The sequence below is a fragment of the Ochlerotatus camptorhynchus genome, unplaced genomic scaffold (genome assembly GCF_037179485.1).
Source record: "Ochlerotatus camptorhynchus isolate MF236.1 unplaced genomic scaffold, CSIRO-AGI_Acam_v1.1 ptg000023l, whole genome shotgun sequence".
Taxonomy (NCBI): domain Eukaryota; kingdom Metazoa; phylum Arthropoda; class Insecta; order Diptera; family Culicidae; genus Ochlerotatus; species Ochlerotatus camptorhynchus.
In genome coordinates this window covers 1-26,298 of record NW_027040515.1, presented here as the reverse complement: position 1 = coordinate 26,298, position 26,298 = coordinate 1, and the positions used below count along the sequence as shown (strand labels likewise).

Genomic DNA, 26,298 nt, shown 5'->3' with positions numbered 1-26,298 from the left:
CTCGAGTGGAACTGCCGCGCGAACTTACCTCCTCGTCGCGGATGTCCTTCAGCGTGTACGAGACCACCGTGATGCCCATGTTGACCAAATCGGACGAGGCGACCTCGAACACCTGCTTGGAGAACTTCTTCCGGTCCTTGTAGATCTCCTCGACCGTCATCGAACCCATGATGGCACGCTGGTGGCCTTCCAAGGTAACCAGAGCAATATGTTGAATTTCCGTTTCGGACTTGCCGAGGAACTGCTCGCACGCCGTCAGCAGCATGTCCTCATTTTGGCCCTGGATTTTGACCTGGGCAATGCCGGTCACGGAAATTGGCACACCCTGGCTGGTGTACACGGTTGGACTTTCCACCTGCAGTGTCATCGTGTTGAGGGAGATTCTAAAAATATCGCAATCATTATTACAATTATCGCCTGTACCTGGGCTTGGGCTTGGGGAGGATGGAGTGATACCGTACCTTTGAACTCTTTGCACTGAGGGCCATACAAATGCCCGCCCACCGGGGACCAGCAGCGGTTTCATGTGGCAGCATCCTGCGGGATGGAAAAGAGTAACAACATCAGTAGGAAATTCAATTTTACCAATTAGCCAATTAGATGGCTAATTGACTGTGTGGGTGTACGCATGCAAAATTGATTGAAAAATACACAGTTCCAGTGAGGAATGACCCGATTATATGGTATGTCACACTTAGGGCGATTTATCATCAGTTAGCCTGGTCAACAATTTATTTAATTTTACCTCCTGGGAAAGCGTGAATTATTCATTGCATCAAAGGCAGCTATGTACGGCTAGATAGTTGATGGACAACCGCCTACCGCTCGATTTACCTCCCTCTTAACAAAATATTAATAGATTGAACCCTCGTATACTGTCCATAATCGCATATCAGTCCCATATGGATAGGAAATCAAGCAAAGATGGGACTGATATGCGATTGTGGGTAGTATACGAGTCGACATCGAAGGGACTAAAGGGTGTCCACGATGAAATTGCCACACTATGAAATTGCTCTAACTTTTTAACCGTTGGGTAGAATTTAATGAAAATTTGGGTGGATTTAGTTCATAGTGCATTATTTACATCCTGCAAGTTTTAAAGTCCTGTGATCAAAACTCGCGGAAATGGAGTCGAAAGAACAGCTCGTGCGTGATAAAATCTTGCGCATTCATCACGAGAACAAGGATCTCTCGCATCGTTCCATCGCTAAAACGTTGGGAATCGCGAATTCCACGGTGTCGCGAGTGATTAAGCGGTTCGAGGAACGGTTGACCACCGATCGGAAGCCCAGAAGTGAAGGAAAAAATATTCCGTACAACACCAAAAATCACAACCGCGTAGTTGGGGCCTTCAACCGAAATCCGAACGCCTCCGTTAGGGATGTGGCTAAGAAGCTGCACCTAAGCCGAAGTTTTGTCCAGAAGGCCAAAACTAAGGCTGGGCTTCGAACGTTCAAGGTACAAAAGGCCCCTAATCGCGACGAGAAGCAGAACAAGTCCGCCAAAACCCGTGCCAGGAAGTTGTACCTCAACATGCTGACGAAAGTTGAATGCTGCATCATGGACGACGAAACATATGTGAAGGCCGACTTCAAACAGATCCCCGGCAACCTGTTTTTCACGGCCAAGGATAAGTTCAGCGTTCCGGAGCATGTCCGCACTCAGAAGATGTCCAAATTTGCGAAGAAATTCCTGGTTTGGCAAGCCATCTGCACGTGCGGGAAGCGGAGTGCACCTTTCGTGACCCAGGACACGATGAACGGACAGGTGTACATAAAAGAGTGCCTCCAGAAGCTGCTGCTTCCTCTCCTGAAGGCCCACAACGTCCCAACAATCTTCTGTCCGGATTTGGCCTCATGCCACTACTCCAAGGACGTGCTGAAGTGGTATGCGGACAATAAGGTCAATTTCGTGCCGAAAATGTTCAACCCTCCCAACACTCCGGAGCTCCGCCCCATCGAGAAGTACTGGGCGATTATGAAGCAGCACCTTCTTAAACGACCTAAGGTAGTGAAGACAGTCGAGGAACTGAAGAAAGTATGGGTTTACATGCAAAAAACGGTTGATTCACAGGTTGTGCAGAATTTTATGGCCGGGGTTAAGGCCAAGGTGCGGGCATTTGCGTATGGACTGTAAATAAAATACGAGTAAAATGGTAAAATGAAGTTTAATAGTTATTTCTCAATCCCTGAAAATTTGATGGCAATCGGATGAAAACTCGAATTTTGCGAATCAATTTTGTGTGTGGCAATTTCATCGTGGACACCCTTTACCCGAGGAAAGTCGGATATCAAAATGATATTTCAAATGCTACGCGATAATTATGAGTTATATTAGAACCACAAAATTCGGTTTCGTTCCTACAGAACATGGGCATTCGACCCATAAATTTACGCTAATTTTTATAGGCAACCATGATGAACTACTTGAGAAGCTTTCTAGATGTAATCTTGTCACAGTGGTCAGTATATTGGAGGACCACTTATCTCCCTGCCAGAACATGGGCATTGACGAGTGCACGGATGAATTTGAGTTCACTCACTCGACAAAAAGTGACACAACAGCGGGGCCCTGTTTACTAAAAATGAACATATATGTGTTCATTTTTAGTAAACAGGGCCCCGCTGTAGACGAGTGCACGGATGGATTTGAGTTCACTCACTCGACAAAAAGTGACACAACAGCGGGGCCCTGTTTACTAAAAATGAACATATATGTGTTCATTTTTAGTAAACAGGGCCCCGCTGTTGTGTCACTTTTTGTCGAGTGAGTGAACTCAAATCCATCCGTGCACTCGTCTGTTGTGTCACTTTTTGTCGAGTGAGTGAACTCAAATCCATCCGTGCACTCGTCAATGCGACACATAAATTAAGGCTAGTGTGATGGAGATTCATGCTGGACATAATGTGACCACGGTGGTCAGTATCCAAATCTTCCAAAATCCAGTTCAAAGGCCCACTTTTCACCCCCCTAAAACATAGCAATGTGACATATCATTTCACACTAAGGCGAGTACCATGAAGAAACAGAGATCCATCTCCAACATGCAATTTTGGCCACGGTGGTCAGTATCCGGATCTTCCGGGCGTTCTGAAGTCCACTTTTCGCTCTAATGGATGGATCAGGATGGCCATTGGATTTAAGAAATAAAATTCCCGGTTTTTTCCCGGTCGCCCATCACAGTTTTCCCGCTTTCATATAAATAACAACGGTAAACTGAAATACTCCAAAAGGCTCCAAAATTGCATTGCCAATTGTTACTTGTCAAATTATGTTGCACAATTTAAATAAATTTGTTTAAATAAATCCAAAATTATAAAAGTTCTTAAGAGTCCCGGAATGTCCAAATTTATTTTGAATTTTGTAATTTTTTCGAAGGCCGAATGGGTCTTTGAACCGAATGATATACATAGCAAACTTGGACATTTATTTAGAAAACAAAGAGATCCACGGAATAATATTTGAATCTCCGACTTATTATGATTTGTAGGATCAGGTATCTGCATCTGCAAATTCGAACAACGGTCGCTTGAATTGTAGCATGTATCAAGACCTTCATACCTTACCAATAATGAACAACGCGATTCAGGGCTTGCAAAGTATGGTAGGTGGCTATTACTGGACTATCCCAGGTTCCCTCAGCTATCCTTCAATTATACTTGAGCTGCTGAACGCCAACTAACGCCTCGAACACGCATTTCTTTGAGGAACGGAACAAGGACAAACTTAAAGAACAATCCTTGGGCCATTATCCTATCTATACAACCTGTTCTACTGTTCAAACTCAAACTTGTCTTTGAAACATCTTTGATTGGTCTAGAGTACCAATAATTGTTGTTGCTATTCCCTACAACAATGAAATGCAATGTTCGCAAAACTATCTCTGGACAGACTCCAGGCATGTTTAAAAATAGAAGCAAATTACCTTCAGGAAATGATTCACACACAGCCTCGCTCACCAAAGTAACACTTATTTCACTGCCATCTAAAAAATCATTGGAACGGACGACGCCGCATTGTCCCCATCTGTCCGTGACTATCGTCACACGTAAACAGAGGCAAACACCGTGCTGCTTCACCCTGCACAGCAGACAAAAATCGATATTGATGTGACACTTTCAGGACAAACGAAACACTCAATGGGCCTTTTTCTCTCCTTTCTCTCCCTGTATAGTAACATCCTGCTGCTTTGGTGCTTTAGGACATAATAATTCAAACAACCTTTCTAGGGTGATGCATTCATATGATGCATTGCTATGCTGCAACTCGGGCAATGGATTGTGTTACATCCGCTTTAAAGCAGAGAATCTTTAGGAATGCACATGAGGCAATGTAAGCAGGATAAGTACACAACAGACTTCCTGTCGTTTCCGGAGAAGATTGATGGCGCCAAAGTGATGTGGATCGATATAGTATCTACTTTCATACCCAAGGCAGTAGAATAGAAGAGCTTTTAACTAAATCGCATTCTCAAGTCTTTTAATAAAAAAAATCAAGATCAAAAGACATCCAAATATCAAACGTAATTTCGAAAAATAAGCCCAATCTAGTCTTAATTACTAATGCTATATTTACATTCATATGAGCTAAAGCAAGTGATTCCTATCAACCGAAATGTTGATGTTTTCTTTCAAGCTCATCCTGGCCTTGGTGTATTCGTATACAAGCCAGCATAAAACATACACATTCACTGCTTTCTCTCCAACACATACAAATCCACACAAAAAATTCCCTCATTCTCCTCCTTCCAAGAAAACAAACATCAACCTACATCGCAAAGAAGCTTGTCGGTGTCAACACTGACGTCGTTTGGGTTGTTGTTGTTGTTGTTGTTGGCGCATACATATGTATGTCACCCCAAACCTTCCAACCGACCACCACCCATCGTAGCTCATCAACCCCTCTCTGATGACGATGATGATGACACCCCTTGGGTCCCTCTTCATCCACACACAACACCAAAAATTTTCACCAGCTTCTTGCGGCTGGCTGTCACCCGTGAGGAAAAATCCTTCTACACACCTGAAACTACCAGTGCCTCGTTCGGACCGCACGTCACAAAGCCCCACACCATCTCGGGGATCAAATTCGGCAGACGTTAGCACGAGAAAACGATTGCAATGAAGATTTTTCCGCGGTTAAACTTTTGCACTCTTCACTTTTCACAGAGGGAGCTTGGGATGAATAATAATCTTGCTTTGCACCGCACAATCACAAAACACGTCCAGCCAACTCACGACCCGAACACATTCTGATTGGAAAAGGGGCGATTTTCCTTGGATTCACGATGCGGTGTTTACGATTGCAGATTGTGCTTGTGTTGGTGTGTGAGATGAACCGCTTTCGTTCAGTTCTCGAGTGCCCAAGCGGCCAAACAACGCTCACGAACACCGCGGATGCGTAGTGGTCTGTTCGAATATTACGTAATACTACTGATCAGACTGCACTAAAAAATTACACACATTTTTATTGACGAATTTCCATGTGAAATCCACATGATTTTCATGTTACCGTGGCCACACATAAACTGAACCCACCAGCCCAGTGGCAGGCGCGTAGGCAACATGTTATATTATGACAGCGGGCCCAGCACAGCAAAATAAACGATTTGAGCCCAGGACATGCTGTCTACTGTCAAACGCTGCTGTTGGTATACACAGAAAAAAAAAGTTGTTGAATATTACATCCAAACTGCTGCAACCAGGTCAATCCATAGAGGTAACTCTAAGACCACTGGGTCCCGAAGAAAATCATTATTATTTTTGGCTCACTCAGTACCAGAACAACGGTCCCAAGCAGTCCCAAGCTATTTCACTCACCCCTGCATGTTCTGCATGAATCCACACACCCCTGATGTTATCTGTCAAACTTTCATAGCGAATCAAAACAAACATAGTGTAGTAATAGAATTTCAACTAGAATAGGGTACGTTAATCGTTTGCTTGGGACCAATAGGCTATTAAAGTGGTGAGCCAATTTAAAATCGTTAGTTTCGTATTGATTGTTGGTCAATCCATCGGTTGTGTAATATAACGTTGTACGATGTACATCGATTTTGCTATTACATCACTAATTCATACATCAACTTGAATTACGTTGATCGATATTACATTTTTTTTTTTTACTGTGTAGACCTTGTCAGTGGCCTGGAACTCACTCAATAGTACACATGAAATTGTTGTGTCAAATGGATAGTAGGTGTGGTCACACATGGCTTTTATGTGTACCCTGGTACGGGGCGAAGTTTACCAGTTGTGAGCTTTCATTCGCGAGTAGTCGACGTTGTGGTAGATATAGTTGGTATAGAATAATAATCATGGTAAATAATGGTAACTAATTATTTGAACACAAAAAATAAGAAAGTTGAGTCGTATAGCACCACACTCAAGTTGAGTAAATTTGTGTCAGCGTGTAGTCGTACAATAATGTCACGAACGATTGGATCATAGTTGAGTCAGGGTGTAGCGTTGATTTGATAATCAATGAAACGCACACATACATGCAATGTGGGAACAAACCGAAGCTTCACTGCTTCGTCTTTGTACATGATTGAATCTTGAATCAGTCATTTAACCAAACTTGTAGCGCACGGTTGTGCGTCTTGTTCTCGGTAGGTCTTTGTTGCGACACATGACCGAGGCTGGAAACCTCGGTCAGGTTACGACAATGGCGCAGCCGGTAGCTTTTGTAAAAGTTTTAATTTAGTGTAGAAAGTGGTATAGGTAGTAAGTGTAGTGAAAAAATACTCTCCGACGAAAGGGCGGAGGAGTAACAAACGTTCACGGTAGGCTCTATAACGGAGTAGGCCGGTTAAAAAAAAACATTCCGCGATGGATAAATTGTAAAAAAAAAAAAGCACGAAATAATTTCCCCGTCAGATGGTGGGAAAAGTAATGCTCCCGGTAGGCTCACTGACGCAAGGGCAGTGGAGTAGGCCGGGAGATGAAAAAAAAAGAGAAAGGCGGTGAAGGATTGAGATGATGTCTCCGGTAGGCTCCCTGACGGAAGGGCAGAGGAGTAGGCCGGGAGATAAAAAAAAAAAAACAATTCCCGGCGGAAGGGTGGAAAAAATCTCCGGTAGGCTCCCTGACGGAAGGGCAGAGGAGTAGGCCGGGAGATGAAAAAAAAATGCAATTCCCGGCGGAAGGGTGGAAAAAATCTCCGGTAGGCTCCCTGACGGAAGGGCAGTGGAGTAGGCCAGGAAAAAAAAAATCAACACAAGGGTGGAAAAAATGTCTACGCTAGGCTCCTTGCAAAAGGGCAAAGGAGAAGCCAGCAGACGGGAAAGTTAATCGCAAAGTTGAATGCTAATAAAATTGGTGTTAATTTGAAATGGTAGCGATGGTTAACAGTGATGTCAATGTTTAATTTGTTTTGTTTAAGCGGATGGTAATGTTAAAGTTGAGGTTGTGTCAATGATGAAATTGATGATATTATTGAAATTTATAATGTTGAGTTTGATGGCGGTTTGATGGTTGTGTAAAATTTGCGGTCATGTTGAGGTTAAGGCGAGAATAAATTGTATCTCTGCTGGAGTTCGTGATAGTGTGAAAGTTGAAGTGAATGTTTAGTTAATGTTAAGGTCGACGGCGTCGTTGAAGTTGATTTCAATGTTGACAATAATGGTTTGGATGGTGTTGAGAAAAGTGGTGGTATTGAGGTTGATGGTAATGTGAAATTGAGTTTAATAGTTGAGTTAAGCTAATGTAATGGACGCTAATGGAAATTTTCGTTTTGCAGTGCTGAGCTGCGTGTACGCTGAGTATATAAAAAGAAGATTCAAGATGATTTTGAAGATTTCCTGCAAAAAGATAAAGCGCGATTAAGCATTGAAAGCGAAAAAAAAAACGAAAGTAGATTTTGCACATCGGCGTAACATTGATGGCAAAATTGATCTTGGAGATGTTGTTGAAGTTGATGGCGAGGATGAGGTAGATATCAATATAAAAGTTAATGGTTATATTGATGATGATGGTTATCTTGAAGTTGGTGTCAGTGTTGAAATTGATGATAAAGTTGATGGTAATTTATAGGGTGGTTGAAGTGTAAGGTCATATTCAGGTTTTTGGCTATGTTAATACTGGTGGTAATGGCATTATAGATATAACATGGTGTCCAATGTTTATGCATTGATTTGTTCGATCATCGTAACATCGAAAACAAATGGGTAAACCAACCAGAAAGTGAGTACCAAAATGTAAAGTACCAAAATCAATGTGAGGTAGATGCGTTATATATTGGATTTACAGCCACAGCATACCATTGGTAAAGGATGATGACATTAGAGGGGCGCCAGCACTAAACTGAAGTGCTTTAGTCGGACTAGTGACTCTGGACGTCATTAGTGATATTATCGGTATAGTTATATTAGCCGGAATAAGAGGTTGATGGTTGTTGTTATATTTAAGAGGCTTAACACTTTTGTGCATTCACCAAGTTGGTGATTAGGCAAGATGGACATGGTCTTAGCCGTCATTGAAAACAGCAAAGAAAAAAAAGTTTGATGGTTTTGACGACGAATGTTTTGCAATTAATGATACGGTTGAACTTAACGAAGATTTACATTGTTATGCTGTTGAAGGCGGTATTCAAGTTGATGGCTGTGTTGATATTATCGGTGATGACGAGATTGATAGCTGGGTTAAGGTTTGTGCGAGTGTCGAGTCTGATGATAGTGTTGAGGTTCACGGTGGTATTGAAGTTTATACCAATATTGATGTTGAAGGTAGTGTTGAGGCTGAAATGGTTTTAAAGTCAATGTAGATGTTTGGATTTCTTTATTTTTTTCAAATACTTTATTAAAGTTTAATGATGATGGTGATGTCATGATTGAGTTACTAGGTTGTTGAAGCTGTTGGCGATTTTTGGTCTGTTTTTAGGGATTTTAGTGATGAGGTTGATAACATTATATAAGTTGATGATGTTGTTGAGGTTGATAGGGGTGGTAAAATTTGTATCTGTGTTGAAATGTTGATGTCTATGGAAATGTTGAAGTTGAAGATGATATTGTTAAAGTTGATGAGAATGTAAAGTTGATGGCAAAGTTGAAGTGTATGGCAATCTTGAAGCCGAGGTCGAAGCTTATGGTAATCATGTTGGAAGTAAGTTGAAGATGATGGCGAAGATAAACTTTTTGTTCAAGTTGATGGTAATGTTAATGGCTAAGTTGAAGTTGTTGTCAATAATGAAATGTATGAAAGTAAATGTAATGTAAATGTTTAAAAATATGTTTTAGTTAACGAAAATGTTGATGTTGTTCGGGCCGTTAAGGTTCATGGTGATGTTAAAGTTTATGCTCGAGTTTATGCTAATGTAAGGTTGATGGTTATGTGAGTGCTAATGGTAATGTGAAACTAATGGCAAAGTTAAAGTTGATGCGAATGTGATGCTGATGGTAATGGTATGATATTGGTTTATTGCAATTTTGCATTTGTTAAATGTTGATGTTGATAATATTATTGAAGTTGATGGTATTGTTGAAGTTGATGTTAATGCTGAAGTTTATGAAGGTATTGAGGTTGACGGTAATCTTGAAGTTGATGACAATAGTGTTGTTATGTTGAAGTTTATGGCAAAATTTAAGTTGATGATGACGTGAAGTTTAAACAATATTAGAAACTTTTGCTTGAAACCTATTAGTCTTATGGATGTAAGTACATAAAACAAATGTTGAATCAGTGTGGTGTTGTATCTGTGTTGTTGAATTGTATCTGTATTCCAAAGAGTAGAGAAGGGGAAGAATGTGGTAGATATAGTTGGTATAGAATAATAATCATGGTAAATAATGGTAACTAATTATTTGAACACAAAAAATAAGAAAGTTGAGTCGTATAGCACCACACTCAAGTTGAGTAAATTTGTGTCAGCGTGTAGTCGTACAATAATGTCACGAACGATTGGATCATAGTTGAGTCAGGGTGTAGCGTTGATTTGATAATCAATGAAACGCACACATACATGCAATGTGGGAACAAACCGAAGCTTCACTGCTTCGTCTTTGTACATGATTGAATCTTGAATCAGTCATTTAACCAAACTTGTAGCGCACGGTTGTGCGTCTTGTTCTCGGTAGGTCTTTGTTGCGACACATGACCGAGGCTGGAAACCTCGGTCAGGTTACGACAGACGTCTAAAGCCATTGTTTACAAAAGCAATTCGGCCCTTTTGAAATGTTCACACCGCATTACTCAATTACGAATTTCCGTCATTGCTAAATTTAATGCGGCATGAAATCGCCAATTCAAACTCATCCATCTTCACAAAATAGTTGTTCTCAAGGGAAGCATTGAACCAACTTCCTCCAACCAGTAGGATCCACTTTTTATTCCACTCACGGATTTTCTTTCTCAACGAATCACGAAGAATGTTCACATGGGCGAGTCTGGCGGCGTTATGTTGATGATATCTTCGCACCAGTGAAGGAACGCTACCTATAGCAGACACTGAACATGCTGAACTCCCGCCACAGCTCAATTAAGTTCACAGTAGAAAGAGAAGTGGATGGAAAATTGCCCTTTCTAGATTTGATGGTCACCAGAAAGGAGGACGACACGTTGAAATTCGGTATTTACCGAAAACCGACATCCACTGATCGATACATCACCTCGGACTCCAATCACTTCGGCGCTCAAAAGCAAGCCGCCTTCCACTCTATGGCACACCGTCTCTATAATGTACCTATGGAGGAAGAAGAATTCGCTGAAGAAAAGGAACGTATCTACAAGGCGGCGGAAGTAAATGGATACGAAAAGGAGTTCACCAGCAAAATTTTACAAAAACACAAACGCAAGAAACGCCTACAGAACATAACCACACTACAGCCGGAGAGGGATGAAGCTAAGAGGATTAGCCTACCATTTTATCCAAAAGTCACAAACCCAATCAAAAACACACTCAAACGTCAAGGACTACACATAGTACACAAAAGCGACAACACTCTACGCGACCTGTTGTGTAACCTTAAGGACAAGATTCCGGCGGATGAGCAGTCTGGAATTTACCGAATTCCCTGCCAGGATTGTCCCTCGGTGTACATCGGACAAACTCGTCGCAAAGTAAAAGTTCGCCTTAAAGAACACAAAAATGCTGTCGACAACAATAAATCAAACGATTCAGCTGTGGCGGCACACACGACGGCCTCCAATCATCAAACTGATTGGAAAAGTGCGAAGCTCATCAAAACAGTACGAAAACCCTCACACCTCAATGCATGGGAATCAATGCATATCAACAACACACAGGAACCACTGATGAATGAAGATGATCCTCCCATCACATCATCTTTGTTCAACTTGACAAAGCTGAAAATACAGTAACAACTCTCTTCTCTGGACGTCTACACAACAGCGTAGCAATCCTATTGTAACCAGTCGGACATTGTCCCGTAGATGGGCAGCATCGCGCCCGAAACCGGTCGACAGAAAGGTAATTTTTAATCCGTTTTAAATGTTGTAAGAACGATAAGTGTTGTGTCTTGTCTCGCGTCGCGTGTTATGTGTGTCGTGGAGTTCTTACGTTAGCACAAAAACAACATAAAAAGTCACATGGTTTCTTACGGATCTTCATCATTTTTACTCCCTAAAAAAGAGTGGAATTAACAGTACATGAACGGCGGCTCCTGGTTTACTGATAGTAAGTATCCGATCGGCGGAAAGAGAACAGCTTCCTGTAGCGCTTGTGGTGGTATCTTTGCACCAGCGGGAAGCGGATCTTCGAGTCGTGGAACTGCTTGATGTGAGCACGACGGGTCTTGGAGGCCTCAACTGATTCGACCTTGATGATCTCCCAACAAACAATTCGAGTTGATCAACAGCTGAATAAGCCAATTTTTAGCTGATGAAGCTTATTTCTGTCTGAATAAGCTATTATTCAACATTCAATGTTTGTTGGGCTGTTGGGAAAACATTCGCATCAGTGATTCTTTCCGGGTCAATACTACCAAAAAGCAACTCACCTGAATGGAGTGGGCACGGCCTGATCAACCCCATATTTTTCAGCAATGAAATTGCTGATTTTCCAGCAACCTTCTGTCAAAAAATATTTGCTGGAAAGCCAGCAAAATTTACTTTGCTGGAAGGATTGCTGGTTATACAGCTCAGCAAAATCCAGCAAAATTTTGCTGGTTTCCAGCAATAAAAAATGAGTGTGTAACTTTAAAAAAACTGTCGCATTAATGGCCCTTCGCCTAGGGGAAGTACAACTTGATATGCAGTAATATTTGATGTAAAAATTGCTCATATTGGTAGCTATTATAGTTTTTAGTATAAATATTAATGATATTAACTGTCAAGTGGAAAGCTACAAAGTAAAAAAAAAAATAACAGTGTAGCTTTAACGCATACACTCAATGACGTTTCACCGTTGTTGTTTATGTTCCTGCAGCTTTCTGTTTCATCATTTTTGCCTAGATTTTTGTTTTCGATAGCTCTGATCGTTTTTGGCTTCGGGTTTTTTGATGATAAAAACGGCACTGGACTAGGCAAGTTCCCCCAGCAGCAAATCTCTCCAAATTGCAGGCTCATGGCGAATGTATTACGACCACGGAACCATCACTATGGGACTCCGTTTACAGGGGCACCGTAGTCAGTCGATTCCCGTTCCATCGGAGGACAGAACATTGGATTGCAGACGATGAAGAATTCGTGGAAATTAATGACTATTTTCTGGGAACGGAAGTGCGCCAGATTATGTGCACTGAGATCAGCTACCAAAGAATGCCCAATTTATGAGAACAAGGAGCTAATTTTGGTGGCCCTGACCAGCAAGATCATCAAGGAATGACTTGCCTCTCGTGTGAAATCCATTTTTGATTAAACGAATGTCAAATGTACACTTTAAACCAAAAATAGTCAAACACAAAAAAAAACAACTGTCAGACTAAGTGTAAGATTCGCAAATATCACACATATTAAAATATTTAATATTTCCACCATCGGTATTGATACTCATACTTGGAGCAGTCCTTCCCCTAGCCTTACTTACCTTAAGTGTCCTGAGCGCCAAAGGGCGCAAAGGGCCAACGTGAAAGATCTCCATCCTGGGCGATTGTTTGCTTTCGCCTTGACCTGGGCCCAGGTCAAATTCCGGTCGACTTGCTTAATCTCCTTGTTTAGGCTTCGCCGCCATGAGCCCCTGGGTCTGCCTCTGCTGCGATGTCCGGCTGGATTCCAATCCAGCGCTTGTTTGCAGATTTCATTTCCGCTCTTCCGTAGAGTGTGGCCAACCCACCTCCACTTACGTTCCCGAATTTCTGTCGATATCGGCTTCTGGTGACACCGTCGATGGAGCTCGGCATTCGAAATCCAGTTGTGAGGCCACCAAGCACGAATTATATACCGCAGGCATCGGTTGATGAACACCTGCAGCTTCTGTGTGATCTCCGCTGATACGCACCATGTTTCGCTAGCGTACAGCAGTACAGATTTCACGTTAGAGTTGAAAATTCGGATCTTCGTGCGGAGACTAATCTGATTTGACTTCCAGATGTTTCGTAAACTCGCAAAAGCAGCCCTTGCCTTCTTGATCCGTGCACCTATGTCACTCTTGGTTCCGCCGTCCGACGCTATCTGGCTGCCAAGATATTGGAAACTTTCAACCTTCTCCACTTCCTGACCAGCTACCGTAAAATTGGATGGATTTCCCGTGTTGATATCCAACGATTTAGTCTTGCTGACGTTGATGTTGAGACCTGCCGCTGAGGAGCGTTCGGCGAGATCGTCGAGCTTACTCTGCATGTCAGAACGCCGTTGTGATACTAAAGCAACGTCATCCGCCAAATCTAGGTCGTTTAGATGCTCTATTGTAATAGGCTGCCAGAGCAACCCACGGTTCGGCACACGGTCGATCGCACCAACCATTATCTCGTCGATTACGATGAGGAACAGTAGCGGTGATAGAATACATCCTTGCCTCACTCCAGCGACTACCCGAATAGGGTCAGATAGGGCTCCGTTGTGCAGCACCCTGCACGTGAAAGCCTCATACTGAGCTTCGATGAGGTTGACGATTTTATCCGGAACTCCCTTGCGCCTTAGGGCGCCCCACAGGTTTTCGTGGTTGAGTCGGTCGAAAGCTTTTTCGTAGTCAATGAAAACCAAGTAAAGGGACTCTTGGAATTCGTTGACCTGCTCCAAGATTATGCGGAGCGAGACAATATGGTCCACACAGGATCTTCCAGCACGGAATCCCGCCTGCTGCCGTCGGAGAGTCGCGTCGATCTTCTCCTGTATCCGGTTGAGGATAACTTTGCATAGAACTTTGAGAACACAACACAGTAACATAATGCCACGCCAGTTATCGCATACAGTTGGGTCCCCCTTCTTTGGGACCTTCACTAAGACGCCCTGCATCCAGTCAGCCGGAAAAGTCGCGGTGTCCCAGATATTGCAGAATAGTTGATGCAACATTTGTGCAGATAGCATGGGGTCAGCTTTGAGCATCTCTGCTGATATGCGATAGACCCCGGGAGCCTTGTTGGATTTCATGGTTCGGATAGCAGCTTCGATCTCCGGTAGGGATGGCGCCTCAGAATTGACGCGAGTGATGCGTCGCACTCTTGGCGGTTCATGCCGAGATGTTGATGGCTGGTTGACCGACGAAACTTGTAGAAGCTGTTCGAAGTGTTCAAACCAGCGTTTCAGCTGATCAGTGGGGTCGGTGAGCAACTGACCAGTCGCGTCCTTCACTGGCATCCTAGGATTCATCCTTGCTCCACTCAGGCGTCGTGAGATATCGTAGAGGAGACGGATATCGCCTGTTGCTGCGGCTTTCTCACCTTCATCGGCTAGGGAGTCCACCCACGCTCGCTTATCCCGCCTACACGAGCGCTTCACTTCCTTCTCGAGAGCCGAATACAGTTGGCGGGCCTGGTTCTTCGCTCCTCTGGTTCTCGCCCGCTCTATCGCGGCTTTTGCATTTCTCCGCTCCTCTATCTTCCTCCAGGTGTCATCCGTGATCCACTCCTTTCTCTGAGCGCGCAGCTCGCCCAGGTTGTTTTCACTCGTTTCAGTAAAGGCATCCTTGATCGCCGTCCATTGCTCTTCTACGCTGCCACCATCAGGAATATCCGCAGCTCTGGTCTCTAGTTACTCGACGAATGACCTTTTTACTGCTGGATCTTCCAATCGGCGTGTGTTGAATCGCCGTCCGAGCCGCTCCTCCCGCCGCTGGACCCGCGCGATACGAAGGCGGATCTCTCCAACGAGGAGATGGTGGTCAGACGCGATGTCGGCACTGCGTTTGTTCCGAACGTCAAGAAGGCTCCTTCTCCATTTTCGGCTGATGCAGATGTGGTCGATTTGATTTTCGGTATGTCCATCACGGGAAACCCACGTGACTTTGTGCACTGGTCGATGGGGGAAGAGCGAACCCCCGATCACCATGTCGTTATTGCCACAAAACTCTGCCAACAGCTCACCGTTTTCGCTCATTTCGCCAAGACCATGGCGCCCCATGACACGCTCATAATCCGTGTTGTCGGAGCCGATCTTCGCATTGAAGTCGCCGATGTAGATCTTGATGTCACCTCTCGGAATTTTATCCACGACTGCATTCAGTTGACTGTAAAAGTTCTCTTTGTCCTGTAACTCGGCAGCATCGGTTGGCGCATAACATTGGATTATGGTTAGGTTACGAACCCGCGTTCTGAATCTGGCAACGATTATCCTCTCATTGATAGGTTCCCACTTGATGAGCGCCGCATTTGCTTGGGCGCTAAGCAGGAAACCAACTCCACGGTGGCGGGGAGCGTTTTCACCTCGAATACCAGAATAGAGTAGTACCTGTCCCGACGGCAGCTTGTGTTCTCCAAAGTTTGGCCAACGGACTTCGCTTAGTCCCAGGATTTCGAGCTTCATGCGTCGAGCCTCGCTGGCGAGTTGTGCCAGCTTCCCCTGTTGGGCTAGCGTTAGTACATTCCATGTTCCAATTCTTGTCCGTTGTTTTGCGCTAAAAGTCGTTGCCGTAATATCAGTCCGTGATCTTTCTCTATTGGTTTCTGTAACAGTTGTAAAGTTTCGGGGACAGTAGGTAGTTAGCCTAAGGTCTCCTATCCGCCGTGATGGGGCTGCCATCTTGGGTATAGCTTTCGGGGATAAGCATTTCTTGTTTCAGCCGCTGGATGCCAGGCAGACGCTGTTTGAGCCGCACCTCCATGGTGGACAGACGCTCAGTTATTGTGTAGATGGGGCTGCCATCTTAGATTTAGCTGACACAATACAGCATTTCTTATTCAGCCGCTGGATGCCAGTCAGACGCTGTTTGAGCCGCACCTCCATGGTGAACAGACGCTCAGGCCGTGTAGGCCGAACCCGCTAGGGGCCCCCTTCCCTGTCAGCATATGACCAAAGCTCCCACCGGGGTTGGTTACCCGATCTTCGCTAAGGTTGCTCATATCCCAGGAGACACCACGAGGAGGTAGGGATAGGAGTTACTGGGTAAGAGGCTAATGGACCACTAATGGGGTCTATTTTATCCTTCAAGTACTCGCGGTACTGGTGGTACGCATTACCCAGTCGTTTGCCCCGCTGGCCAATGGCCAGCGGTGATGAAAAGAATATGATACTTTTACATCATCCCCTAGCCCTTCGCTCATTTTCAACTTCTATTCAATTTTCATACTGCCGTACTCTAACGGAACTATCCACCTACTCTCTTCTAAAGATCATTCTCTAGCTAATAAATTATCACACTAAAGCTTCATGTTAGCATTTCCAACCAACTCAACATTTTTGGCTGGAGCAAAAGTGAGGATAACAAACTTCGCACTTGAAAATGGAATTACACAAGTGTGCGTGTTATAAACGTCAGAGAGCTCAATTGGAGACAAATTTGCAAATGCTTTTATTTTCCAAATAAACAATTTATTATATATTTGGTAGAGTCGGTGTATAATGAGTCACTAGAGTGATACGATTTCAAATTGAATCCTGACTAATCTCTCAAAATTTTAACCCATTTGGTGAGAAACTGAGATGGCACAAACCATTTGAAGTTTGTATGGGAATAACTATGGTAAAACCAAGATTTTTGTTCATGTCTATCTAATAATTCACCATATAGGTCTGCTTCCTGGTCTGCTTCAAAAGCTATCAACTGTACTTGTAGGAAATATTCTGAGCTACAACTTTGCTGAACCACTTTTCGATCAAATATACACACCAAATTCTGTTTTCATCTTCCAGCAAAACGGTTTGCTGAAAATGATCCAGCAAAACGATTTTAGCTGAAATAACAGCTAACAACTTTTTAATTACTGAAAATCCAGTAATCCGTTGTTTTTGCCGAAAACCAGCAAAGAATGAACTGTCAAAAAGACTTGTGGTTCTAGTTAATTAGTTGGAAGACCGCTTATAAAAAGCGTTGCGTTGTAAAATTTTAACTGGATTATAATTGTTTGGCTATTATACCTATTTTGCATAATAATAACGGTAAGACAGGGGAATATTTTGAAGGAAATATTATCTAGTAACAGATTGCCTTTTATTCTAGATAAATTCGGTAGAAACATGGAGAAGATGCTTACGTGCGAATTGAGAAGAACTTAAAGATAATCAATCTAGTAATCAATAGTTTTGTGTAGTGTTATTTCAATAACGGCACACTAATCGAGTCAGTGACGGTTTTACCAACAATCAATACGAAACTAACGATTTTAAATTGGCTCACCACTTTAGTAGCCTATTGGTCCCAAGCAAACGATTAACGTACCCTATTCTAGTTGAAATTCTATTACTACACTATGTTTGTTTTGATTCGCTATGAAAGTTTGACTGATAACATCAGGGGTGTGTGGATTCATGCAGAACATGCAGGGGTGAGTGAAAAAGCTTGGGACCCTGCTTGGGACTGCTTGGGACCGTTGTTCTGGTACTGAGTGAGCCAAAAATAATAATGATTTTCTTCGGGACCCAGTGGTCTTAGAGTTACCTCTATGGTTTTACCGAGTTTTTGAATTACGGAACTGTTCGGTAAAAGTTTAAAAATCTATGGAAAATTTATTAATGAGAAAATTTGTTCTGAACTTGTACATACATAGTTTTGTTAACCCCATATAATGATAGAAAATAAAATTGGTCGATTTCATTGATTTCTTACGGATAACGGTAATTTGAATTTTTACCGACTTTTTCAGCAATTCAAAAACCCAGTAAAAAATACTGACTCCTGTAAAAAAAATCTTAGTGTGGACTGAATAAAAGAGGGGTTTAAGAGATTTCTCTTGATGCATTGATTTCCTGTTTTTCTTATTAAAACGAGAAAAGCTTCTCGTAATTGCGTAATTGCTGAAATTCCAGCAAAATCAACCTCATTTTTTTCAACAAAGAAATTGCTGATTTTCCAGTAACCTTCTGTAAAAAAATATTTTCTGGAAAGCCAGCAAAATTGACTTTGCTGGAAGGATTGCTGGTTATACAGCTCGGTAAAATCCAGCAAAATTTTGCTGGTTTCCAGCAATAAAAAATGAGTGTGTAAGGATCGAAAGTTATCAATGGTTCAATGAGCTGATGTTTTATGATCATGCTCAATCAACTGCTCAGCAGGCAACATTGGTGTTTCTGAGGCGTTGAATAGGACACAACATCATGGCTACTATGTCACACTTCACAATACAGTGTTGCCTACAGAGCAGTTGCTTGATCATGTCATAAGTTTACCAATCTCTTAAATCTATATATGTATATATATATATATAAATGAATTTCTGTCTGTCTGTCTGTCTGTCTGACCCTTATAGACTCGGAAACTACTAAACCGATTGGCGTGAAAATTTGTGTACAGGGGTTTTTGGGGCCGTGGAAGGTTCTTATGATGGTTCGAGACCCCTCCCCCTTCTGTAAGGGGGGGCTCCCATACAAATGAAACAGAAATTTCTGCATAACTCGGGAACTAATCAAGCAAATGGAACCAAATTAGGCATGTGGGGGCGAGTGTAGGGGTATAAGGAGATAATCATAGGGGGTAGCCCCTTAGATAATAGGGGGAGGGGGGCTACGTACAATATAGCATGTTTTTTTTTTTAAATCGGCGCATAAACTCAAGCTAATATTGAATCCCGAGCAAGACCGGGCACACTCAGCTAGTATATAATAACTTTTTCCTGTCTCGTTTTACATAGAAACGATCTTCAGCAAAGTTGTAGCTGAGAAAAATTTTCTATTATGGCTATCGAACTGTTTCGCAGCTCAATATGGAAAAAGACTAGAAGGCAATGAACAAAAAGTTGAGATTTCCCATAGTAATTTACATGTAAACTTCAAATGGCTTGCTGTTTCTAACCAAATGAGTTGTAACTTTGGGTGGCTAATCAGGACCCGATTTGAAACCATTTAAGCACTGTGGAGCGAGAAAGTCAAATTTTGCATCAGTCTAATGAGTCACGCCAAGAGTGAAGCCAAGTCTACCTATTGAACTGTCAAACCGGCTACCTATCGTGCAAAGTAAACAAATCCTTACGATGCTAGGAAAGGTCCACGAAAGGTATTGCAATAAAATATAAAATATAATCGAAGAAATGATCATAAACACGCAGTGAGCACTTATTTGTCATACGGGGCGGGGGGTAAGTCACTATGCCAGCTTGTGCTAACACCCACAAAAACATACTTCAACACACTTCAATCAACTGTTTTTCTCCAGACGTTTCCACGTTTCAAGTTTCGCCCTAATTACAATCTACTCCGGAAATATTTATTTTGAAAAACGGCCACAACTCGGTGACATCAAAGCTAGGTCGATGAGGCATGATGCTTGCCGGGAAGGTTGGTAACGAGAATGAACTTAACGAAACGAAAATATTCATTCCTTGACTTGAGTTCATTCGTCACCAATCAAAAAATTCCAAACGGCCATCAAACACGCAGCAGCAGCAGTTGGAAATTTTCGGTGTAAAAGTTTGGAAACAAGATTTTCTGGCAAAGAAAGCCCCTAAGATAAGTCATAATTTCGTCTATCAACAGAAGGTTTTTGTCCCCTTCCGCGGGAGCTAGAAGAGCTAGTGATTTGCAGACGTGTGGGTCCGGAAAAGCGACTAGCAAAAGAAGCATCAGTAACATGGATGCCAGCGGCGGAAACAATACGAGCAACGGAAAACCGCTCAAATGTAACCAGAATGTTCAGGTCTACCTAAGGGTCAGGTGAGTCCGGAATTCGTTAGGGTTGGGGGATGTTTCTGATGTATGGGAATGGGATTATTTTGCAGACCAACAAACACCCGGGAGAAGTTGATTCGCTCCCAGGAGGTCGTCGAAGTGGTATCGAATCGGGACGTGCTATTGAAACCGACGTTTGTGGACACCAGAAGTTCCAAGAGGTTCACCTTCGATCGGGCTTTCGACATACAGTCGAAGCAGCATGAAGTCTACAATGCCGTGGTGGCCCCGTACATCGAGGAGGTGCTGGCGGGTTTCAACTGTACCGTGTTTGCGTATGGCCAAACAGGCACCGGCAAAACGTACACGATGGTGGGCGAGGAACAGCCGGAACTGAGCTCCGGGTGGGACGATGACACCCAGACGGGAGTCATCCCGCGGGCACTGAACCACCTGTTCGACGAGCTACGCATGACGGAGTTGGAATTTTCGATGCGTATCTCCTATCTGGAGCTGTACAACGAGGAACTGTGTGATTTGTTGTCCACGGATGATACGGTCAAAATTCGTATCTACGACGATGTCAACAAGAAGGGATCGGTTATCGTGCAAGGTAGGTGTAGTATAAAATATATTTGTAATTTACACTTTATAAGATTTGAAAGCTGCTGGGGGTTCCTGAAGATAAAGCGTGCAGGTCAGTATATTCCGGAAGTTTCTCCGTGTTCGTCGCTCGGTGTTTTCAGTAGACTGATCCGCGGAGTTAGCAGCGATTCGACATTTATTTCCACCTTCTGCCAGCGTTTCCAGCAGTCACGATCCCGACTTAAATGGCCCAGTCTCTCCAGAAAAGTTTCGTAGCTGTAATCCTCCGGAGTGAAGGCGTATATTCCCATTTCACCTTCCTCCCTAAAGGCGTCCAAATCTTCCAGCCAAGTGCGATCTGCAAGCTTTTGTATTGCTACGCGGTTTGCTCTGCGACTACTGAGGCGATGATCGGACATCTCTGCAAAGGATTTGCTGAAAATAATGAATAATTGTTTTGAATCATTTGCAGCTATTACGTTCGGTTTAGATTACCTGGAAAAAGCGTAATTCAAAGCCTGCGCCACCAGGTACTTGGTAGTTTCGTGCCTCAAAATATCATGGATCCGCTCGTCCGCATCGAAGCTGTTCAACTGGGCTAGCAAGCTCGGACGAATCAGGGTAAACCGGACCAAATTCATAACTTCGCTGACATGTTCTTGTCGGTTTTCCCAATCCTCGAGCAGCCAGATGCATGCCGCATAGAAGACGTCCGCCTCGGAGAACACTCCAATGTAACTCGATTTGAGCAGGATGTTCAGATCTTCCAGTGGCAATTGCATGAATTCTCTTGAAGCGACCAACGGTAGAAAGAACTTGCAGATCCTCTTCAGAAGCATATTCTGAAGAATGGTTTGCTGGAACCGTGCCGCTTCGATGTACAACAGAAAGGCACGGTCCTCCACAAGTGCCTCGATGCTATCCATACAGATCCAGCACTGGTTGATCAGATGCTTTATCCGTAGATATTCCGCTGCAACGAAGACCTCAACGAAGTGCTCCCTCTTGATGTCCGCCTTGGGTGCCAGCATCCAGGCATATATGATCTGGAATGCTTCTGGTGTTACCTTTTCCTGCGGCAGAATCACCGCCCGTTCGTTTTCCAGCTCGTCGAACGCCTCCGAATAGCACTGGAGCAACAGCGAGTGGCAGTCGAAATGGGTGTCCCCGATACGAACCTGCATATCCGGTTTCCGGAAGCTTTTAAGCCGTTGATCAATCAGGCTGAGGTGATCCAGTTTATCGTCAAACTCGATGGCCTCCCAGTGTTCCGTGTGGAGCGGATCGTAGCCTTGGTCGATGAGGGACTTGATTTCCGTTCGGCCGGACATTTTCTTACGCTTGAAGCTTGCCTCTGATGGAGGAACTTCTGGTTTGATCAACTTGATTGTGAAACGTCAGGAATGGAATGGAAAAAAATCGTTTCTTGGCCATCGCCTACTGGAGTTTTTAGGTCGGCTCGATATGGTTCCAGGTAGAGAGGGTCTAGTAAGGTGGATTCCGTCCTGAGCGATATTTCACGCGCGGGGCGAGATTTTACGAAGGTACGAGAGGGAGAAAAGTACTAGTCTCTCTCAACGCAAAGTTTGCTCCACTCCGCTAATGCACGCTCAGATGTGAAAATAACATCAAACTATGAATTAATCCTAAATTTAAAAAAGAAGATATCCGGCTTAGCTCGGGAAGTGTTTATGAGTTATTAATTGAATACGTCTAAAGCATCAAACTTCTTCACTTAAGTCACTTTTTTTTTACAACTATAAGTCACTATTTGGTCACTTATTGCTTTCAACATGGTCACTAAAATCACAATTGTTGACAGCATTGATCACTACCAGCCTTGTAAATGTCCAATTTTTAACCCTTAAGTTCATTAAATTCTTCTAGACACGGACTTGAAGACCCGTGGACCTTTTTCCCGTTTTCAGTTTCCATTTCCATTATTTAATCAACCCCGTGATTTTCCCGTTTGCATTCATTCCAGGGTTGGAGGAAATTCCGGTCCACAGCAAGGACGATGTCTACAAACTGCTGGCCAAGGGTCAGGAACGTCGCCGGACGGCTTCCACCCTGATGAACGCCCAGTCTTCCCGTTCGCACACCATCTTCTCCATCATCGTGCACATCAAGGAGAACGGCATGGACGGCGAGGAACTGCTCAAAATCGGTAAGCTCAACCTGGTCGATTTGGCCGGAAGCGAGAACATTACCAAGGCCGGCAACGAGAAGGGAATCCGAACGCGCGAATCGGTTAACATCAACCAGTCGCTGTTGACTTTGGGTCGCGTGATTACGGCATTGGTCGAACGGACGCCGCACGTGCCCTATCGGGAGTCCAAGTTGACCCGTTTGCTGCAGGAATCGCTCGGCGGAAGGACCAAGACATCGATCATTGCGACCGTGTCTCCAGGGCATAAGGACTTTGAGGAAACGATGAGCACACTGGAGTACGCTCATCGGGCGAAGAACATACAGAATAAACCGGAAGCGAATCAAAAGCTGTCGAAGAAGACGGTCATCAAGGAATATACGGAAGAAATTGATCGACTCAAGCGGGAACTGTTGGCTACCAGAGATAAGAATGGAATCTATTTGCCGGAGGAGACATACAACGAGATGCTGTACAAGTCGGAAGCGACCACGAAGGAACTGAACGACAAAGTAATTCTGATCAAGGTGCTGAAGGAGGATTTGGCCAAGAAGGAGTCGATTTTCAAGGAGGTCAGTTTGAATCTGATCGAAAAGGAGGATATGCTGCGCCGCACGGAGGACCATCTGTGCCACACGAAGCACGAGCTGACCACGACGAAGCGCTTTCTTAACAAAACGAAGCGACGCTATGCGGAGAAAAAGGTAGTTCTCGACAGACACATAAAGACCGAGGAAGCATTGACCAATCAAGCCAAGGAGCTGATTGAGGTGGTGGAATCAGTTCAGCAAGATACCAATGGGTTGCATGTAAGTCGAAGGGTTGACATGATTGACAGGGTACCATGGTGAGATGTCTGTTTTGCCTTTCAGGACACGATCGATAGAAGAAAAGAAACGGATCATAAGAATCAAAGTGTTTGTGAACAGTTTGTGGAACAGCTGAAGACTCGAATGCAGGCAATGGAAGGAAATGTCGCCAATCTCACGCAAAATTGCCACCAAATATCGTCTTCGATTGTGAGTGATTGGGGTAAGTTAATGCTCGGAATTCGCTCAATTCAGGACTTATAATCCAAGATTCGTTTCAGATAACTACCTCTCAAATCAGGAAACTTTACAGCGGGACGTCCAATCAAAAATCACATCCCTCGAGTCCCTATCCGGGAGTATGTCGTCGAAGGGATCCTCACTGCTGACCACCTTTCGAGCCGATCATTGCAACTGGAGCTCAGAACAACTGAAAGTGGCACAAACGTTCTCGGAAACGATTGAACGGGCAGTTGAATCCCTGCAACTGACGATCACAGCTAACGTCCAGTCTCTCAAAAAAACAATTGCCGAACAGGATGAGCAGCATAAAGCACTTCTGCACGCCACCTGGCAAGCATGCCGGGAAAGTGCAGAGCAAAATTTACAGCTCTGTGCTTCCCAGAAAGCGCTCCTCCTCGACATGGATCAACTGGTCGATCGGTTCGGCGAAAGCCAAACTCGAATCGAAGAGTTCGTTGAAACGTCGAAGCAAGCTTACGACAGACGAATGACCCAGTTGATGGCCATGTGCGAGGAAGTCAAAGCGGAACGAGCTGGTCTGGATCGTCTGCGGGAGGTTGGTCAGAATGTAGCGCAAACAAAAGCTTCTGTTAAGGAACTGATCGCGAACAATGGATCCGCTGTTGACAAAAACGTCGGAAACCAGACCGAATGCATCGGTGTTTTAGAACGGAATTCTCGGCAGCTGGAAGAGACACGACAGGAACATAAAGCAATCGTCGAAGGCCGTCTGCAAAATAATATTCTCTGTCCTGTGGAATCATTAGGCACTCAGCTGAAAGAAACCGTCACCCAACAGAACAGTTTGCTCGGAAGCTTCGAGGAAGCTTCTCGCGAGAGTTGGGAAAAGTTTTCTTCCGAGTTCGAACAGCACCAGGCGGAATGTTCGACTAGCCATACGTCGCAAATGCAAGCGTTAAGTGACAAATTGAACTCCGAATCTGCAGCACAGTCCCAGTTCCGCCACACAACGATTGCCCTGAACAAGCAGCTCCAGCGGAATATCACCTCCTATCAGAATCAAACCAGCGCCAATTTGGCCGAACTGAGCGAACAGGTGGATCGCTTCCATCGGGACGAGCTGACGTCGTATCAACCGACGGGGCAGACACCGGTGCGGAAGACTGTCAACTATCCGAGAGACGTGCCAATGACGTCGCCGCACGATCGCATCATCCGTCGGTTCTGGCGCGAGCGTGGAAGGGCCGATCTGGATCTGTCCACGACCATTAGTGAGGTGAGTGTTTTCCAGTTATCAGTTTTTTTTTTCTCTGAACAAAGCGTAAAATTCCTAAATTAGCCTTGAATTACAATCTTCAATGGGCATGGGTTTCAGAGTCCAGATCTTTTGCTGTAGTTTTCTGCAGGAGATCTGCTGGAAATATAATGAAGTTTATCATGTTTCCTCTGAAAATTTCCCGAATTTATTCTGTATTGAAGGATTTAAAATCTTCCTGCGAAAGGTCTTTGAACGTACCCGGGCCGGGATATTCTCCAAACATATACTGAAAAAGTTAGTTGGAATCGCAGTAGGCCGCGCTTGAAAGCTGACGTGTTTATCTTTTGCTGTGTATTTTTGGTCCGCGAATTAAATATTTATTGCTTTAAATTTGTTAATTTGTTTGCTGAAATTTAGTTTCAGGTGTCCATAAAGTTATCATTTAGTGATATATCGTGTTTTGACTGTGATTGCCTTGAGTGACTCGGTTGACCTAAAATCTAACCTTCAAAATCTACGACGCAGCTTCAGTTTCATTGTTCGGTGTCGTATATTGCCTCCCGAGAGCCCGTTTCTCCGAGTTCGGATGTCACATTTTCGACGTATAATTATGTTCTATTGAGAGATTCGTCACCGTGGGCGAGTTTGAACCCGGTCCGGTTGGTGAATTAGCCAGGGAACATGCTGATAATGTGTCCGTCGCGAGTTTTGGTGGTGATTCGGTGGCCGATATTGCCGTGAATCAGCAAGTTTTCCGCTATCGGTGTCGGAGATTGTGAGCAATATTAAAAATGCCTCGCTGGATACGCCCAAGACTGGAAGTATTACGACCAAGGTGAATCACGAAATGAGATGCAAAGCGTAGAGAAAAACAAAACTACGGAACCCATGGATTGGAGGATCAAATCAACATGGTGAGACCAGTCCAAATACTTTGTTATAATTTTAAAACATAAACTAAATAGGGGAAATGTCGCTAATGTTGGCCTATGGATCTAATATTGGGCCCATCGCTAAAAATCTGCTATTTATCAATTTTATCTAGATGAACGCGTTATTGGGACGTTACTTATGGATATTTTTGGTTGCTATTGAAAATTTAGTCCATTGCTGAATTTATGTATGAGCCCAAATTAGGGACACTTAGGCCGACATTACCTGCATTTCCCCTACGTGCCAGGATTCAAAAGAACATTTTAAAAC

General features: G+C 43.8%; 3 protein-coding genes and 1 long non-coding RNA gene across 4 annotated transcripts in view; 1 reads left to right on the top strand and 3 right to left on the bottom strand.

Moving 5' to 3' along the window:
• Positions 1-5,242, bottom strand: part of LOC135706991 (flotillin-1) — a 37,841-nt gene extending 32,599 nt beyond the window's left edge. Inside the window, exons 1-3 of the mRNA XM_065228712.1 lie at positions 5,026-5,242; positions 462-537; positions 29-383 (exon numbers count right to left, since the gene is read on the bottom strand). Coding sequence (XP_065084784.1) covers positions 29-383; positions 462-537; positions 5,026-5,077 — 483 coding nt within the window. The 5' untranslated portion in view covers positions 5,078-5,242. The remainder of the gene's footprint in view (positions 1-28; positions 384-461; positions 538-5,025) is intronic.
• Positions 5,243-6,114: 872 nt separating this feature from the next.
• On the bottom strand, positions 6,115-11,985 carry LOC135707080 (uncharacterized). Its single transcript, XR_010518207.1, has 3 exons — positions 11,957-11,985; positions 11,547-11,784; positions 6,115-6,137 (listed from the first exon to the last, which is right to left on the bottom strand). It is a non-coding gene; the product is annotated as an uncharacterized LOC135707080 (long non-coding RNA).
• Positions 11,986-19,857: 7,872 nt separating this feature from the next.
• Positions 19,858-25,113, top strand: LOC135706510 (kinesin-like protein Klp61F; the record flags this gene model as incomplete). Its single annotated transcript, XM_065228126.1, has 5 exons — positions 19,858-20,135; positions 20,201-20,703; positions 22,660-23,633; positions 23,697-23,856; positions 23,915-25,113. Coding segments are annotated over exons 1-5 (2,919 nt in total), but the record flags the coding sequence as incomplete, so codon positions are not given.
• LOC135706244 (actin-binding protein IPP-like) lies at positions 20,789-22,006 on the bottom strand. Its single transcript, XM_065227814.1, has 2 exons — positions 21,171-22,006; positions 20,789-21,110 (listed from the first exon to the last, which is right to left on the bottom strand). Exons 1-2 carry the CDS (start codon positions 22,004-22,006, stop codon positions 20,789-20,791), a joined length of 1,158 nt encoding a protein of 385 aa, XP_065083886.1.
• Positions 25,114-26,298: the final 1,185 nt, after the last annotated feature.